The sequence below is a fragment of the Phyllobates terribilis genome, unplaced genomic scaffold (genome assembly GCF_046119375.1).
Source record: "Phyllobates terribilis strain yellow unplaced genomic scaffold, ASM4611937v1 Scaffold_1__5_contigs__length_1240528914, whole genome shotgun sequence".
NCBI classification, from domain to species: domain Eukaryota; kingdom Metazoa; phylum Chordata; class Amphibia; order Anura; family Dendrobatidae; genus Phyllobates; species Phyllobates terribilis.
This window is the reverse complement of record NW_027362761.1, coordinates 1,144,121,266-1,144,139,184: the sequence shown is the minus strand read 5'-3', so window position 1 is coordinate 1,144,139,184 and position 17,919 is coordinate 1,144,121,266. Positions and strand designations below refer to the sequence as shown.

Here is a 17,919-nt window from a genome sequence, read left to right as displayed (position 1 = left end):
GTGATGTCAGAGATGAAGAGGCTTAGCGCGGGACCGAGGGAGTATGAGTAAAGCACAGTCTGCATGTTTTTTGAAAATAAATTTCACCCAAGGGAAAGGGGTTTCTAAAACCAGAAAACTCAATTTAAGTGAAAGGGTTTGAGTTGCAATATCAGACACAGCAAATGGTGGCGCCATTTCTAACCCCTGATGACATATCTAATGCACATGTCAGCAGCCATTTAAAGAAGGCTTGAACATCTAGAGATGTGTTTTTTGATCCAGGTAATAAGCTGCCCTATCGCAGTGAAATAAACAAACACGTTTGACTGCTTAGAGCGTGCATATTTATCCTAGCTCAGAATTTCAGATATGCTATAGTTTCCATGTCAAAACCAACCAGAGTTCAGCAAAAGTTTTGTTTTTTTTTGCAGCTCCTCCGAGAACCACCAGGTGGCACTGTGCAGAAGATAATTCCCACAGCACCACCAGGTGGCGCTGTGCAGAAGAGAATCTGCACAGAAGTGTCCGGTTTGGAGATGAATAATGGGGGGCAGCCGGTTTGGAGATGATTAATGGGGCAGATGACAGCATTTATCATAATTTTATACTGCTATAATGAAATCAGTGGGAGTGGACGCGGTAAAGAAGCCAAATTGTGCTTCTGACATGCTCGACTGAAGTACAGTTAATTTGACCGGACAGAGAAGGGGGTTTACAAGAAAACACATCACCTCCAAAATAATAAGAAGAGACATAAGCAGCTTTTAAGTGGATAATTAAGGTCATACTTGGCAACTTCCCACAAAAGAGCCATTAAAAATGTACTTTTTAGCTTTAATATATGTGGGAGCATCTCAGGTGAAAAAATACCCCGGCATGAAACACCCGTACGATCCCCGGCACAACCACTGCTCGCTGACAGTGATGCCAACAGTCCATGTAACAAGCTACCAGTGCGGCTAAGAACAAACCCCAGCTGCCCGGATGACTAGCCCCTGGGGTGCTGCATGGCTATCCCCTTACCAGAACGACTGCTTGGCTGTCTGGATGACGTTGGCCGTGGTATCCACATCGATGTAGTCGTAGTGCAGAGCTCCGGGATCTGTAGAAGATCCCGTTTCTGCCAGTAAGATTCCGATCCACCTTCCCATGTTTTCTGAAGACGAAGCCTAAGAATACAAATACAGAAGCAGTGTTATTAGTACCAAGTAGTGTTGAGCGAGGATGATTTGTTAACCCTTTCGCTGAGTATGCTCGGGCCGAGCTCCGAGTATTTATAGCTGCTCGGTGATATGGTTGAATCGCTCCCGTGTGATGATTTGCGATGGTTTAACAGCTTTAGTACATGTAAGGAATGTGTAAGAAGCAAACATTCCTCCCATGTAATAAAGCTGTCAAACAGTCACAAATCATGCACACGGGAGCGATTCAACCATATCACCAAGCAGCTCTAAATACTCGGAGCTCGGCCCGAGCACACTAGGCGAAAGGGTTAATAGAACATACTCGCTCATCACTAGTACCACTTTCTTCTCCTGTGTTATCTACTGTATATAGAGGTGTTATCAGTTATTGTACAGGAGGAGGAGGTGAGCTGTGACATCACATATTGTGAATGGTGGATCCTGTGTTATCTACTGAATATACAGTACAGACAAAAAGTTTGGACACACCTTCTCATTTAAAGATTTTTCTGTATTTTCATGACTATGAAAATAGTACATTCACACTGAAGGCATCAAAACTATGAATTAACACTTGTGGAATTATATACTTAACAAAAAAGTGTGAAACAACTGAAAATATGTCTTATATTCTAGGTTCTTCAAAGTAGCCACCTTTTGCTTTGATGACTGCTTTGCATACTCTTGGCATTCTCTTGATGAGCTTCAAGAGGTAGTCACCGGAAATGGTCTTCCAACAATCTTGAAGGAGTTCCCAGAGATGCTTAGCACTTGTTGGCCCTTTTGCCTTCACTCTGCGGTCCAGCTCACCCCAAACCATCTCGATTGGGTTCAGGTCTGGTGACTGTGGAGGCCAGGTCATCTGGCGTAGCACCCCATCACTCTCCTTCTTGGTCAAATAGCCCTTACACAGCCTGGAGATGTGTTTGGGGTCATTGTCCTGTTGAAAAATAAATGATGGTCCAACTAAACGCAAACCGGATGGAATAGCATGCCGCTGCAAGATGCTGTGGTAGCCATGCTGGTTCAGTATGCCTTCAATTTTGAATAAATCCCCAACAGTGTCACCAGCAAAGCACCCCCCACACCATCACACCTCCTCCTTCATGCTTCACGGTGGGAACCGGGCATGTAGAGGCCATCCGTTCACCTTTTCTGCGTCGCACAAAGACACGGTGGTTGGAACCAAAGATCTCAAATTTGGACTCATCAGACCAAAGCACAGATTTCCACTGGTCTAATGTCCATTCCTTGTGCTCTTTAGCCCAAACAAGTCTCTTCTGCTTGTTGCCTGTCCTTAGCAGTGGTTTCCTAGCAGCTATTTTACCATGAAGGCCTGCTGCACAAAGTCTCCTCTTAACAGTTGTTGTAGAGATGTGTCTGCTGCTAGAACTCTGTGTGGCATTGACCTGGTCTCTGATCTGAGCTGCTGTTAACCTGCGATTTCTGAGGCTGGTGACTCTGACAAACTTATCCTCAGAAGCAGAGGTGACTCTTGGTCTTCCTTTCCTGGGGCGGTCCTCATGTGAGCCAGTTTCTTTGTAGCGCTTGATGGTTTTTGCAACTGCACTTGGGGACACTTTCAAAGTTTGCCCAATTTTTTGGACTGACTGACCTTCATTTCTTAAAGTAATGATGGCCACTCGTTTTTCTTTACTTAGCTGCTTTTTTCTTGCCATAATACAAATTCTAACAGTCTATTCAGTAGGACTATCAGCTGTGTATCGACCAGACTTCTGCACAACACAACTGATGGTCCCAACCCCATTTATAAGGCAAGAAATCCCACTATTAAACCTGACAGGGCACACCTGTGAAGTGAAAACCATTTCTGGTGACTACCTCTTGAAGCTCATCAAGAGAATGCCAAGAGTGTGCAAAGCAGTCATCAAAGCAAAAGGTGGCTACTTTGAAGAACCTAGAATATAAGACATATTTTCAGTTGTTTCACACTTTTTTGTTAAGTATATAATTCCACATGTGTTAATTCATAGTTTTGATGCCTTCAGTGTGAATGTACAATTTTCAAAGTCATGAAAATACAGAGAAATCTTTAAATGAGAAGGTGTGTCCTAACTTTTGGTCTGTACTGTAGGTGTTATTGTACAGGAGGAGGAGGTAAGCTGTGACATCACCTATTGTGAATGGTGGATCCTGTGTTATCTACTGTATATAGGTGTTATCAGTCATTGTACAGAAGGGGGAGAAGGTGAGCTGTGAAATCACCTAATGTGAATGGTGGATCCAGGGTGCTCTACTCATTGTAATCCTGTCTGTGATGATGAGACTACTGAAAAGTCTTCAGCACAGAAGAATTATGAGTCTAGAGTACAGACTTCATAAATCCATGTAAATGTGTGCTTGAGATGGGCAGATTGATTTACAGGCCTCCAGTCCATTGGCAATGTCCATAGTCTCTGGTCGCTGGATGGGATCCCCAGTGTGGCTTTTGATTAGCCGGGCTGTCACAGCGGCATCTGTGCATCACATCACAATGATTATGTTGTGCAAAGCCAACCAAATAAAATCTGCGCCGGGAGTTCCATCCAGTGACCAGAGTACTGACCAGGCTGATGGATCGTATCCCGCAAACTGATCCACCCATCTGTCTTGGCTGTATAATCCTTTTTGAAAATTAAACTCAATCTCACCTTAGCCTTATTGACAGTGCCTCAGTGTCCCTCCTCCCTGATGCTGAATCTCCCCCTCCCTGCTGGAGTGACAGTTCCTCAGTGTCCCTCCTCCCTGCTGCTGAGATCACACACTGCTCAGTATAAGCAGCAGCTGTCAGTCGGGCTGGGTGGATGGACACATGAGCTCTCTCACTCTATAGCTGGACTTCTAAAAAGCTAATTTTTATATCAGGATTACACAGCCAATCTGACATGGGACTTTCACAGTAAATACATCAGCCTTATCTGGTCTAAAAATCTATTTAAATAATGTATGAAATGTGTATTGTGAAATCTGGGGGCCGATCCCCTTAAATAAACAGCACCGGGGATTCTTTAGTTGCCGTTTTCCACTACTTTGAGACCACTGTTGTACTTTTTGCATGCTGGTTATTATTATTACGATGGTTGTTATTACTATACAACCTGTCAGACAGGCGTACCTCGAGTACGGCCACCTCCTGTCCGTTCCGGAGAAGACGGAAGGTCAGCAGATGCTTGGAGTCGAGTCCTGGGATGACTTCACATCCTCTTAGAGGTATGGACACTATGTGCGTCTTAAGATCTGTCCGGTCTTTATGAAAGATGAGTTTGTGGTCTTTGACCCGGCACCATCGCTCCCGCCACCGGTTGTTGCTCAGGACATTTAGGTAACCTTAGAGGAAGCCAGATATAAAGCGGTTTAGAGATGAGAACATGGCTGCACTTTCCTACGATCAGACACCATGCACGCGGCACGTCTTACCACACGTTGGAACATCTTCTTCGGCCGATGACGTCTGCTCATCTGTACTTGGCTTCTTCTTCCCCAGACCGATGATTTTTGTTATTTTCTTCCCCGTTACTTTGGTTACTGCACCTTTAGCTTCGGTTTTTGTGCCACTTTTCTTCCTTTTTACTGGGAGGGGACAGCAAAATATTTAGTGAACTTTTCCTTTTATCTCCGTACAATCTTGTGGAGAAATATCTGAAAATCAACAATCTTCTGGAAAACTTCACTCCTATTAATCTAGGACTTGGGGTTACGGTTTCTCCTGGATTCTCCAGGTGTAGGAAAACTTAAAGGCCAGGCAATGCATCCTGGGTAAAAAGAGTATGCAAATTAGCTCTTCAAGAATGAAGAAGGGTGGTTCTCTAGAGCCATCTATCTAACTATCCGGGATCCTGCTATGCAAGATCCTCCAAAACAGTTGCCTACACATGGGTGTATTTTTCATTCGGAAGACTGGGTTGGCTAAATATCATGTGGCATGACTGGTTATGGGGCCATAAGTTGACTTATAGGGCAGCTACCTCCAGTAGGTAGAGCCACATTTCTTCCTCCTTCAGATATTCATCTTCAAGGAAGAAGGGTGGCTCTCTACTACCAGCTCCCTAGGATCCCCCCAAAGAGCTGTAGGTCTTTACCACTCGGATGACTGGTTTGGCTACATATGTTGTAAGGCTCGTTGAAAGGTCATACATTGACATAGGATAGCTACCTCCAATAGGGGGCGCTAGGAAGCTGGATTTCTTCCTCTCTTCAATAAGAAAGTAGAGTAGGTCTCTAGTGACACCAATCTAGCCAACCAGTATCGTGCTCTGTGACAAGATTTCCCAATACAGCTGTCTACAGATGGGTGTCTTTCATTAGGAAAAATGGTTGAGCTAAAATATCATGTGGTATGGCTAGTTAAAGTTGACTTAAAGGGTAGCAACATCCAGTAGGAAGCACTAGGGAGTAGGATTTCTTCCTCCTGGAGATCTTAGTCTTCAACAAGGAAGAAAGGTGGCTCTCTAGTTCCAGCTATCTATGATCTCTCGAAACAGCTGTCTACAGATGGGTGTCATTTCCATTTGGAGGACTGGTTTGGTTAAACATCAAGTGGCAAGGCTCAATATAGGGCTGTACACCGACTAACAAGTTAGCTACCTCCAGTGGGTGGCACTAGGGAGTCACTTCTTCCTCCTGAAGATCTGATTTGTTAATCTAGTAGTAGTCCCCTACAAGCCAACTCATGTTCATGGACCACCATTGGAGCCATGGGTTGGGCTAAATAATAACATTATGATAATGGACCTTGAAACATAATGTCCTCCAGCATACAGATGGGATCTGCCAGACTCAAAAGCACAATAAGCCTCGTTCTTCAGGGACTGGGTTCCAAAATCTCAAAAATTCTCAAAATTGAAGGCATATCCAAAAGGGCATGTGATAAATGTCTTGGTTATGATATCCCTTTAGGGTGTATTCTGTAACTAAGCAGTTATGCCCTCCCACACTAGCTACGAGTCCTTGGGCACTACCCTAATGCCCAAATCATCCCTTGCTCCCAAGTCAAGCCATAATGGGATTGCGGGGCGATGGCTGCAGAAGTGCTCTCTAAGGCTGAATTCAGACATTCGATGTGAAATACGGTCCCTGATGCATGGACCGGCCGAATGTTTCCTGACTCAAACTTGACAAGCCTTGTAGGCCTACAGGAGGTGGTCAATTTCTGGTAATCAGACCCACGGCCTGCCTGTACATCACAGACATATAGATTCACCCTAAAAGGCCTTTTCCGATTTATTACAAAAATTGGGCCAAGTTGATATAGACAGATGAGGCCAGTCATTATCTGCAGCAATCACGGGTAATCAGTCATCGACCACACCAATGCCAGAGAGGCCAGAGGACGAATATTATTTTTAATTACATTACTACATGACAACAGTAATGGTAATTTATCAACAACTTCAAAATCCCAAGAGGAATAACTCAGGAGCAGACCAATATTTCTTAAAGAACAAATAAAACAAGCTCTACAGTCATTTCTATATTGGGGAATGTAGGCATTTACTAAAATCAACAGGTCGGCAGAGACAATAAGTCCTCTTTAACCACATGAAATACATATACAGTGGTGTGAAAAAGTGTTTGCCCCCTTCCTGATTTCTTATTCTTTTGCATGTTTGTCACACTTAAATGTTTCAGATCACAAAACAAATTTAAATATTAGACAAAGGTAACACAAGTAATCACAAAATGCAGTTTTTAAATGAAGGTCTTTATTAAGGGAAAAAGAAATCCAAACCTACAGGGCCCTGTGTGAAAAAGTGATTGCCCCCTAAACCTAATAACTGGTTGGTCCCTTAGCAGCAAAAACTGCAATCAAGTGTTTGCAATAACTGGCAATGAGTCTTTTACAACGCTCTGGAGGAATTTTGGCCCACTCATTTTTGTAGAATTGCTGTAATTCAGCCACATTGAAGGGTTACAAAACATTAACCGCCTGTTTAAGGTAATGCCACAGCATCAACTGGATTAAGATCAGGACTTTGACTAGGCCACTCCAAAGTCTTAATATTGTTTTTCTTAAGCCATTCAGAGGTGGACTTGCTGGTGTGTTTTGGATCATTGTCCTGCTGTATAACTCGAGTGAGCTTCAGCTTGACATCACAAACACATGGCCGGACATTCTCCTTCAGGATTTTTTGGTAGACAGCAGAATTCATGATTCCATTTACCACAGCAAGTCTTCCAGGCCCCGAAGCAGCAAAACAGCCCCAGACCATCACACTACCACCACCATATTTTACTGTTGGTATGATGTTCCTTTTCTGAAATGCTGTGTTACTTCTACGCCAGATTTAATGGGACATACACCTTCCAAAAAGTTCAACTTGTGTCTCAATAGTCCATAGGGTATTCTCCCAAAAGTCTTGGAAATCATCAAGATGTTTTCTGGAAAAATTGAGACAAGCCTTTATATTCGTTTTGCTCAGCAGTGGTTTTCATCTTGGAACTCTGCCATGCATGCCATTTTTGCCCAGTCTCTTTCTTATGGTGGAGTCATGAACACTGACCTTAACTGAGGCAAGTGAGGCCTGCAGTTCTTTGTATGTTGTTGTTGGGTCTTTGATGACCTTTTGGAAGAGTCGTCGCTGCGCTCTTGGGGTGATTTTGGTCGGCCGGTCACTCCTGGGAAGGCTCACCACTGTTCCATGTTTTTGCCATTTGTGGATAATGGCTCTCACTGTGGTTCACTGGAGTCCCAAAGCTTTAGAAATGGCTTTATAATCTTTTCCAGACTGATAGATCTCAATTACTTTGTTTCTCACTTGTTCCTGAATTTCTTTGGATCGCAGCATGATGTCTAGCTTTTGAGGATCTTTTGGTCTACTTCACTTTGTCATGCAGGTCCTACTTAAGTGATTTCTGGATTGAGAACAGGTGTGGCAGTAATTAGGCCTGTGTGTGGCTAGGGAAATTGAACTCACCTTCCCAAAGATGTGATAAACCACAGTTAAAACATAAATTAAGGATGGGGGGCAATCACTTTTTCTCACAAGGCACTCCCTATAGGTTTGGATTTCTTTTTCCTTTAATAATAAAGAGCTTAATTTAAAAACTGCATTTTGTGTTTACTTGTGTTATCTTTGTCTAATATTTTAATTTGTTTTGTGATCTGAAACATTTAAGTGTGACAAACATGCAAAAGAATAAGAAATCAGGAAGGGGGCAAACACTTTTTCACACCACTACATACATGTAATCACAGGGCAAACAAATGGTCACAAAGCAAAAAAAAAAAGACTGCGTGGTGCATATAAATGATGAAAAACGGAATCAAATTAGACAGGGACACGGCGGCTGGTGACTTTCCCACGGTGATATATTTCGCCTACATCCCTGACGGGTGGTGTGCCAACAGCGTGCGCCAGCGACCAATTCCAGCAATGCCGCAGTACAGAGGAATGTCTGACCGGTTTGTCTTGGCTCTTTCTGTATTACCGTGCAGTCAGGAGAGCCAAACACTGCGTCACTTTCATTGTGATTAATGGAGGCCATGATGGTGACCACAATGAACACTGACCAGGACAGACTGAACCTACTGATGAAATGCTATTATTACATGCTGTATGTATTTACACTATAAAGGAAGGAACAAAAAGGAACATTTTCATTTTAAGTTATAAATGATCGATTATTGAAATCCATCACTGAAGTAGTTGTAAGTTGCTTTCCTCTTGCAGAGCTCCTGCATCCTCTGCACAGACCTACAGGTAAAAAAAATAACATTCTGTCTGCAGCCACCACTAGAGGGAGCTCAGTGTATGCAGAGCGCTCCTGTGCTCCCTCTAGTGGTTGCTGCACTAGAGGGAGCGCTCTGCATACACTGAGCTCCCTCTAGTCTAATCCCTTCAGTCAGATTTGGACCAATATACACTAGATGGACAAGAGAACTGGGATACCTACAAAGCACCCCTACAGGAGCTTTTAGGACTTTCCATCCTAAATCCATAGTCATTATTAATGAGTCTGTCTCTTTGCAGCCATAACAGGAAGGAAGGATTTTTATAAGATTTTGGAGGTGTCTATGAGACGCTGGGGAGAGGTCGGGCTCACAATGTCCGCTTCAGTTCATCCCAAAGGTGTTGGATGGGGCTCTGTGCGGCCATAATGTCTTGGTCATAAGCTTCCACACCAAACTCCCCACAACCATGTCTTTATGGACCGTGCCTAATGCATTGGGCACAATAATGGGGGAACAAAAAAGGGCCTGCCTCAGATGAATAGGATTCACCTAAGGCCACAGCCCCACTATCAGTATTTGGTCAGTATTCGGTCAGTATTTTTTCTCAGGAGTGGGAGCCAAAACCAGGAGTGGGTGATAAATGTAGAATTGGTGACTTGTTTCAATTATACCTTTTCTCTGATTGTTCCTCACCTGGTTTTGGCTCCCACTCCTGAGAAAAAATACTGACCAAATACTGATAGTGGGGCTGTGACCTAATGCAGACTAACGAGGCTAGTCTACCTCAGTGAAAAAGGATAGAGCATGGCCACTGCAGTGCCTGAGTCCTATCTGAGACGTAGGCAGAGGCTACATCACATAGGAATTCATACTTAGTGTACAGTAGAATTATCTCCCCTGCCTCCTGCTTGTGATAACTTTGTCTCAGCTCTGAGTTTTTTCAAGCAGGTGGCAGGGGAGCAGTTTGCAGGAGCATAACATACAATACACTGGAAAATCTACAAATAGCACAGACATAATGTAGGCAGTATGAATCAAGGGAGTTCTATACTTGCAGCTAATCAAAGTATTGGCTCACTTACTATATCCCAGCATTCTTATATGATATTTTCAGATCCATGGCGAACATGCAGTTTAGGTGGCCATTATTTGAGCAAGTTCTGCAAAGATCAAGGGAGGCTATGTCTGCAGTATAGCAGAGTACAAATCTACACTAAAAATATATTCATGACAAAGGAAAAAACGCCAGGAACAAGAAAGGTAGAAGTGTGGCGATGAGAAGTGATCTATGCAAATAACAAAAATAAATAAAAAAATAAATAGATGTAAATATACAATTCTGACCTTCTAGTAATTGCCTCAATGGGCATTAGAAGGCCAACAAGGTTGAATGTATGGGAAGAGTTATGAGGAGCGTTGCTGTCCATATTCCTAACCCCAAATTCGCGCTCAATCTGGCAATCTCTGCTGACTTCGTAATGGTAGTGCCCTTTAAACTCTTGCCGGCTATTACTTTGTACTACAGATTAATTAAGGATACAGTGAAACTAGTGCGACGTAAAGATGACATATCATCCGCCGGTCACTGATGTGTCTTTAATTTGTGGCTCTTCCATTAATGCTCCACCACAGTCAGGCATATGAATGGATGCGGCGCCGGCCTCCAGGGTGACTTCTATTGTCCGCGGCTGCTAGGAGCAGAGCCTGTAAACGCTCTGTAGTCTGTTCCCAAGGTCATAATTCTGCCTCGGAGAAAATATGGCTGTGTGTTTGCCGGTTTGACAACAACAGGATAAAGGACAGGAGGAAATCAATAGGAAACCCTGCGAGATCTATTACAAGGTAACGGCAATTGAACGGCTTAAGAGATGAAAGATTCAATCATTGGTTAACCGAGCGGAAAAGACAAAGTATAAGGGGTTCTGCAGCTTCAAATTCTTCTTATAAAACCAAAAAGTTCTTTACTCACCCTCCAAGGGTCCAGCACGAATATCCACTTCAGATTCCTTTGTTTCTTATTGTCGACAGCGCTGCAGCCAACCGGTGAGCTCAGCAACTCCGAGCGGCTCGTGTTGCCAACTCGGGTGGAGCCGCTGAATTCTATTAGCAGCAGTGTCAAAATGACATCAGCGCTGCAGACAATAACAGATACTGGGAGTTGCAGTGGAGACTCCGTGCAGGACCCGGGGAGGGTGAGTAAGGTACTTTTGTTTAAAAGAAAAAATTGCAGCTGTAAAAAAAGCAAAAAAACACATGGCTGCTTTCTTCTAGATCTATAAAGTGCACCCTGTCCACAGTTTGCGTGTGGACCACGGTCAATAGGAGCGGAGCTGCAGTACCCAAGAATAGGCACTACACAGTGTGTGGCGCTGTGGTGTCCCGGCTCTGTACACTCTGTGCAGCCGCCTTAGTGGGAGTTGCCGGTGGTCCTGGACGTCGCACCCCCACCTATCCTTAAAATTGATAACCTATCCTTAAAAAATGCCATCAGTATGTAAGTCCTGGAAAACCCCTTTAATACATATGGTGATAGCTGGGTTCTCAACAAAGCAGATTTCACGAGTATTCGATCAAGTGATCGTCAACCCATTTAAACTTTAAATACCCCCATACATATTAGAGAAAAGACAGACAACTTTGATGTTGTAAGAGGGATCAATAAGACCTAATGGCGTTGGTGTATTTACTTTGAAAATCCATGGCTGTAAAAAAATTTCCAGACCTGATAAAAAACTGAGCATTTTATGTAACTCTAGGAGGACTCATTTTAATATCGGGTATACACAACCTTTCTGGAGGTGGATTTTCAAAGTAATTATACCAACCCCATCAGGTCTAAGAGCTCCATTTAATAATGAATGTGGTTTGTGTGGTGAAATCTGGAGAAAGATCCTCTTTCATTTACAAATTATGCAACTATTCCTTTTTTTGTATGGCATCAATGCCAGAGTAGGAGGTCAGACTTACAAGAACCTCAGGGTGATACATAAGTTACCGCCAGGAAGTCAATGCTCCGTAAAGAATAACAGTAGAAGGAAGTATACAGCTGAAAGGATGCCGGGTGGTCTACCCAGAGGAGATAAGGGGGGAGTCATTCAATCTGAAGGTCACAGAAGACGGAAGCCATCTACTATAAATCACCATAATGCATATATTCGTATAGGGTGGCCAAAAAAAAAAAAAGAGAGAACGACTAAATGCTTCTCATGTGAAGTTGTTTTTCCAAGGCGGCCAAATAGGACTAAAAAAAAAATGGACAAAAATATCTGATCGGTGGCAGCCTGTTCCATTCAGTACTGGTTACTAAGATGCATTGCAATACCAGACACAGCCACTACAGAACGTGTGGCGCTGTGCAGTGACAGACCTCCCTCAATCAGCTGATCAGTGCAGTGTTGAAAATCAGCAACCTATTGTAAGGAGTGGTGAACTATTATGTAGCCATGGAACCCGTATAATAAAAATTATCTAGTGTATACTAGAGACGAGTGAATAAATTTGCAGGACCCTGGTCCGACAGTCAAGGTCAATGTGCCGTGGCCACTGGACCTTCCGGCATCCGTGATTCCTCTTTAGTCGTCCTTGCGCGATGTTGTGTGCGTCATCAGGCAATGATTTCATGCCAGGATGGCTAATCAAAAGAGGAGACAAGGATGCCGGCAGGTAGGCAGGGGGTTCACAGGGCTCCCGACAATAGGCCATAAAGTACTGACCTGGCCGCTGGACCAGGGTTCTGCATTGATTTGCTCATCTCTAATGTATACTGTTATCAGCCATTTCAGGCTGGGGAAAGGGAGGTAGTATTCTTCAATGGCAAAAAATGAAGAAGGCAGACCCACACTGATCAACTGATCTCCAGGGTGGCAACTTTAAAGGGAATCTGTCAGTAGGATCAACCCTCCTAAGCCGTATATATGGGCATAGGGAGCTGAATAATATGACACCATGATATCTGCGATCCGATGTTTTATTCCAGAGAAATCCATGTTTTTCTTAATATATAAATGAGCGGTTAGGATCTATGGGCGGGGCACTAATCTTTTATTTTAAACTAAAATGGGTGTTACCAGCGTGAGACATGTAATGACTGACAGTCTGCTCTCCTGATCTACATGTCTCACACTGGTAACGCCTCCTTTCCTTTAAAATAAGCTCTGGAGGCAGATTCTCAGGGAGATCTATGTCCGCCCTATAGATCTTAACAGCTCATTTACATATTAAAGAAAAACGTGGATTTCTCGGGAACAAAACATCGGATCGCAGATATCAAGGTATCATTTTACTCCGCTTTCTATGTAGACTGCTTAAGAGGGTTGATTAACTGACAGATTCCCTCTAAGAGAAGAAGAGGCTGTTATGATAAAACTATAGATATGGACAGCACCTATATACAGTCTTTCGAGCCGAACCATAATTTTGCGCAAAGCCAGGCTACTATGAAATAGACTGAGTAACATGGGTAAATCTGTGTCCTTGATTCCGGTCTATCTCCAGTGTGAGCACGCGTGTCCCTTTAAGCTTATGAGATGATCAAACTATGTACATACCGGGCTCCTTGCCATTGACCATTGCTGTGCCATTCTCCACATTACACTCTCCATCTGAGCTTGGCCTCTCGGACAATTTCTGAGCGAAAGAAAGTAGAAAATGAATATATAACGGCCGCCTGCAATCAGGTTATTTAATACTTCAGATCTGCATAGACATGGATGATAAAATTCAGGCAGCCTGCTGCCACCACTAGAGGGAGCTCACTATGTAGACTGTTTGCACTAGACATCTAAGCTCCCCCTGGTGGTGGCTGCATGCAGGGGTTGGTCCTTTGTAAACTAGGTCTGCGGACAGCTGATAATTTCAACCCTTTTAAATTTTAGTCCCCGGAAAAATGACTGATTAATATAATAAAATCAGATTATAAATAAAATACCTTTTCTACTTCCGTCTTTGGCACGGGAGAACTCGAAGAGTGTCCATCTGAGTCCACAGTCCCACCGAAGCTACTACATGCTTCTTTCATCACCTGCAACAAAAAGAAAATAAAGGAGACATTATATATTATGCGATATTTGGAAACCTATGAAACATATTCACTGAATTTAATGAACTTTTCTATAAATATATTGATAAATCAGCTCAAGAAAAAAAAAATCCCTGCTTTTTTCCAAGATGTAAAATGATAAAACTCAACAGCCACCACTAGGGGGAGCTCTGTAAAGTGCAAATCTGTGAAGTGAGCTCCCTCTAGTGGTGTCTTTGGAAAAATACAGATTCTGCATTTTCAGACCTCTGGTTGGTCTCATATGTATATTTGCCCCCTTCTCATTGTGATTCTAGCGTACGTCGTTTTCCATTTACATCACAAGTCTGCAGGTGTGAAGTCCACATAATAGTCGCAGATTATACCGAGCGCTTGAACTAACATCAAAGGCTGTCACATGGACTCAGCCCAAAATAAACAGCATTTTACACTGAACCGCCGCATTTTTTTAAGCTTAAAGTTTGGAAAAGAAAAACAAATGTTCTGCTCGTGATAATATCACCGGCCCCGACGGCAATGAATATCAATCAGATTCAACGTCTTATTATGTTACTTATTGAAGAAAGCACAACGAATACCATAAAGATTTAGGTTTAAAGGGGTTGTCCAAAATAATACGGCCACCTCTCTTCTATTTCAGAAACATTGCCACAAATGGCATCTATTGAAACTGCAATACCGGGCGTAACCTGTCAAAAGTAGTGGCGCTGTTTTTAAAAGAAAGACGACTTTATTTTTTTTAATGCTAGACAACCACAACATTCAGCTGTCCTGACTGCCATGAAAAGTCGTTCTCTCTCCAGACCTCAAAGCACAAAAACAGGAGATGGAAGAGGCTAAAAGGTATAAAATAACATAACATATACTCGCTTGTCCTAGTCCCTCATCTAACCCCTTATGTCGCCTCCTCAGTGCAGGTGTTTTGTTCTTTCGGTACGGAGACCCCCTCAATCAATGACATGTGTCGCCCCCTGCGTGACTGCATGAGGCCACGGCCACGTTGGGAGGTGGACATGTTACCGAAGAGGAGAACTGGGCAGTCATGAACAAGGGGTCAGGTAAGAGCCTAGGACAAGGGAGTATAACTTGGCGATCAGTGGAGGTTCAGCAGTTAGGAAGTTCGGGGAGTTTTTATCCCATGCGCTCCATTTTGTAGGTTGGTCGTCTGACTGCGGCTCCATTCATTCTCTCATGGTGGAGCATTTACATTGCCTGTTCATTCGAACTGGGATAAAAGTTCCTTGTTCTGCCCTTCCCAGTGGTCAGACAGGTGATGACTGGTTTTCGAAGAACAACATCAAAAGAACTCAGCAAAGTGTTGGCAGCCAACCTGAAACCCAAAATTTTGGGGAAATTCGCAATGAATTAGATTTTTTTGCTCATCTCTATATCTTATGCTTTGGACCACCATTTTTTACCAAGCAGAACAAACAAAGGTCAAGTGTCATGTGTCTGAGTTCGAGCCCTTGAGCCTGTGCTTTGTGTTTGGCTTCTCCTCCGAGCCACAGCAGACACACCTTTTCTCCAGGTGTTTAGCTTATGTAATCCTTGCTTCAGGGAAACAGGCGTTTTCATTTACTCATTTGTCTGCCCCATCACCTTTCGGGTGCGGCTTTACATACTTTACCTGCTGGTATTTCCTGCTGGTGATATTCTCATTTGGATGTCCAGCCATGCTGCTGTAGTTTAAGCCAGTCAGTGAAAGACCAGCTAGGGTCCATCTTTCTGCTGTTTATGTTCTTTACCCTGCACCGATCTTCTGTTTCTATTTAGGAAGCAGGTGGTAGATTCTCTAACAGTACATACTTAATCCTTTATTTTGCGTTTTTTTTTACTCACTCTGGGATCTCTTTCCATTTCAGCACACTTTCCCTTCTGTAGGTAATTTGCACTCTGCTCTGCCCTCCGGTTCCTTAGGCGGAACGAAGCGCTTGATGGCCTTTCAGGCAGCATAGGTCTGAGTTGCCATTGTCCCTAGCCAACTGCTAGGGACTGCGGGGTCAGGATCTCTAGTCTGTACATGATCTTGCAGGGTCAGTTGCAGTTTTTAGAGTTACTACACTATCATAACAACAAGGAGCCCTTAGCAAAGGCATGCCTTTCCAGCAGCGGAAATGAAGCATACCAGCTGGCTAGGTAGGAGGATCCTCTCTTGACCCAATAGCAAGTGTTAATTTTCCATGCAGCACCTCCCTTGAGGAACTAGAGCATGGTGGCCATAGACCCATCTGTTCAATGCATGGACACAGGACAGAGTGGAGTGGGGTTTTCTTTAAGATGATTGTCCCACCAGAGGATCCCCATCTACTAATTCAATATTCAGACATTTTTAAAATAAAGTCTTATCTACTAACCAGAGTGATTGAAGAGTCTCTTACTCTGGAGGACCCGACATATCCATACATTACATGAAAATTGACAGATTTTAACATGTACTGTGTAATGCTTCATTTACCCTGTGGAGGCGCTGTAGGGAAACCGAACACTTCCGGATTGTCTTCCAGAAACAGCCAAGAAAAAAAAAAGTAAACGTTCTCAAATTTCTATAACATATAGTCCAATTCCATGGGCCTTCACCTAATCCTGACGGGTTCACTCCACGCACAACACAAACCCTTCCCTCGCACAAAGGAATCCAATTACTCAGCATCCTGGGACTTTATTTTTACCTCTTGTTTGACATTTGAACCCATTGTGGACTTTTTTTTGGCTCGTAGAGCTGATTAAGTTATTTTGGCAAGAGCTTTGTGTAATGCAAGCTGCAGACAAAACACTGGGAAGCGCTTTGGCAAGTGCACAAAGTAGCGTTGAGGAATGCGAGCTCCTCCGTCCTGCCGTCCCCCTGTCACACCTCGTGCGCTTATAGGTGTGGACTCATATTAAACACATGTTTATGTTATAGGCCGTATCTGGCTAAAAACTGCTGCGTTCACCACATTCTGCGCTGACCGGCTGCTATACGTGAAGTCTCGGCAGGAAGAGACTCGTGTTCAAAGGCCTTTGTCTGATTAGATCGGTCCTGTACTCCTACCCGCAGAGCTGTCCAAAAGCTGCTGCTCCGCTGGGAAGCTCACACACTGTGCCACAAGTGTCTATCTAAAAGAGCGCCTCTCCTTCAAATTATTAATTTTCTTACTATTTCTTTCTGGGAGTCATTGCCCCCTTTTTTATTCTTCTTCTTTTACACAGCTCCAAAAGACACTGTACTCTCCATAAAAAGTTACAGTTTCAATTCCACCTGTGGCCACCACTAGAGGGAGCCTGGGAGCATAACACAGACAGAATGGAGAGAGTGGTTTTAAATTCTGCCTGCGTCCACCACTAGAGGGAGCCTGGGAGCATAATGCAGACACAATGGAGAGAATAGTTTTAAATTCTGCGTGTCCACCACTAGAGGGAGCATAACGCAGACACTATGGAGAGAATAGTTTTAAATTCGGCGTGTCCACCACTAGAGGGAGCCTGGGAGCATAACGCAGACACAATGGAGAGAGTGGTTTTAAATTCAGCCTGCGTCCACCACTTTGGGCGAGCCTGGGAGCTTAACGCAGACACTATAGAGAGAGTAGTTTTAAATTCGGCCTGCGTCCACCACTAGAGGGAGCCTGGGAGCATAATGCAGACACTATGGAGAGAGTAGTTTTAAATTCAGCCTGCGTCCACCACTAGAGGGAGCCTGGGAGCTTAACACAGACACTATGGAGAGGGTAGTTTTAAATTCTGCGTGTCCACCACTAGGGGGAGTCTGGGAGCATAATGCAGACACTGAACTCTATAAGATCACTGTATGCAGTAAGCTGCTGATATTACACAGAGGATTTGGAGCTTTGTATCCTAAACAACGGACAACAATTCCTATAAAGATATGAATATAGGAGTTTAAAGCTAATGTGGACCCAGGAATGAAAGGTGAATATTCATTTTAAAAGGGAATTTTTACACATAGAAGCAGTGGTATTGCTTTGTTACCAGATAAAAATGATACTTTTTTTTGTAGAGAACTGATGTGTCTGTCATGAGAAATCTATAGTAGAAGTCATATG

General features: G+C 43.5%; 1 protein-coding gene across 4 annotated transcripts in view; it reads right to left on the bottom strand.

Annotated features, from left to right (window-relative positions):
- AFAP1 (actin filament associated protein 1) overlaps nucleotides 1-17,919 on the bottom strand; it is a 119,275-nt gene that overhangs the window by 11,827 nt on the left and 89,529 nt on the right. For all 4 annotated transcript variants that reach the window (XM_073647863.1, XM_073647889.1, XM_073647872.1 and 1 more), the window contains exons 7-11: nucleotides 13,766-13,858; nucleotides 13,386-13,464; nucleotides 4,584-4,736; nucleotides 4,282-4,493; nucleotides 1,006-1,151 (exon numbers count right to left, since the gene is read on the bottom strand). In XM_073647863.1, the coding sequence (XP_073503964.1) occupies nucleotides 1,006-1,151; nucleotides 4,282-4,493; nucleotides 4,584-4,736; nucleotides 13,386-13,464; nucleotides 13,766-13,858 (683 nt within the window). The remainder of the gene's footprint in view (nucleotides 1-1,005; nucleotides 1,152-4,281; nucleotides 4,494-4,583; nucleotides 4,737-13,385; nucleotides 13,465-13,765; nucleotides 13,859-17,919) is intronic.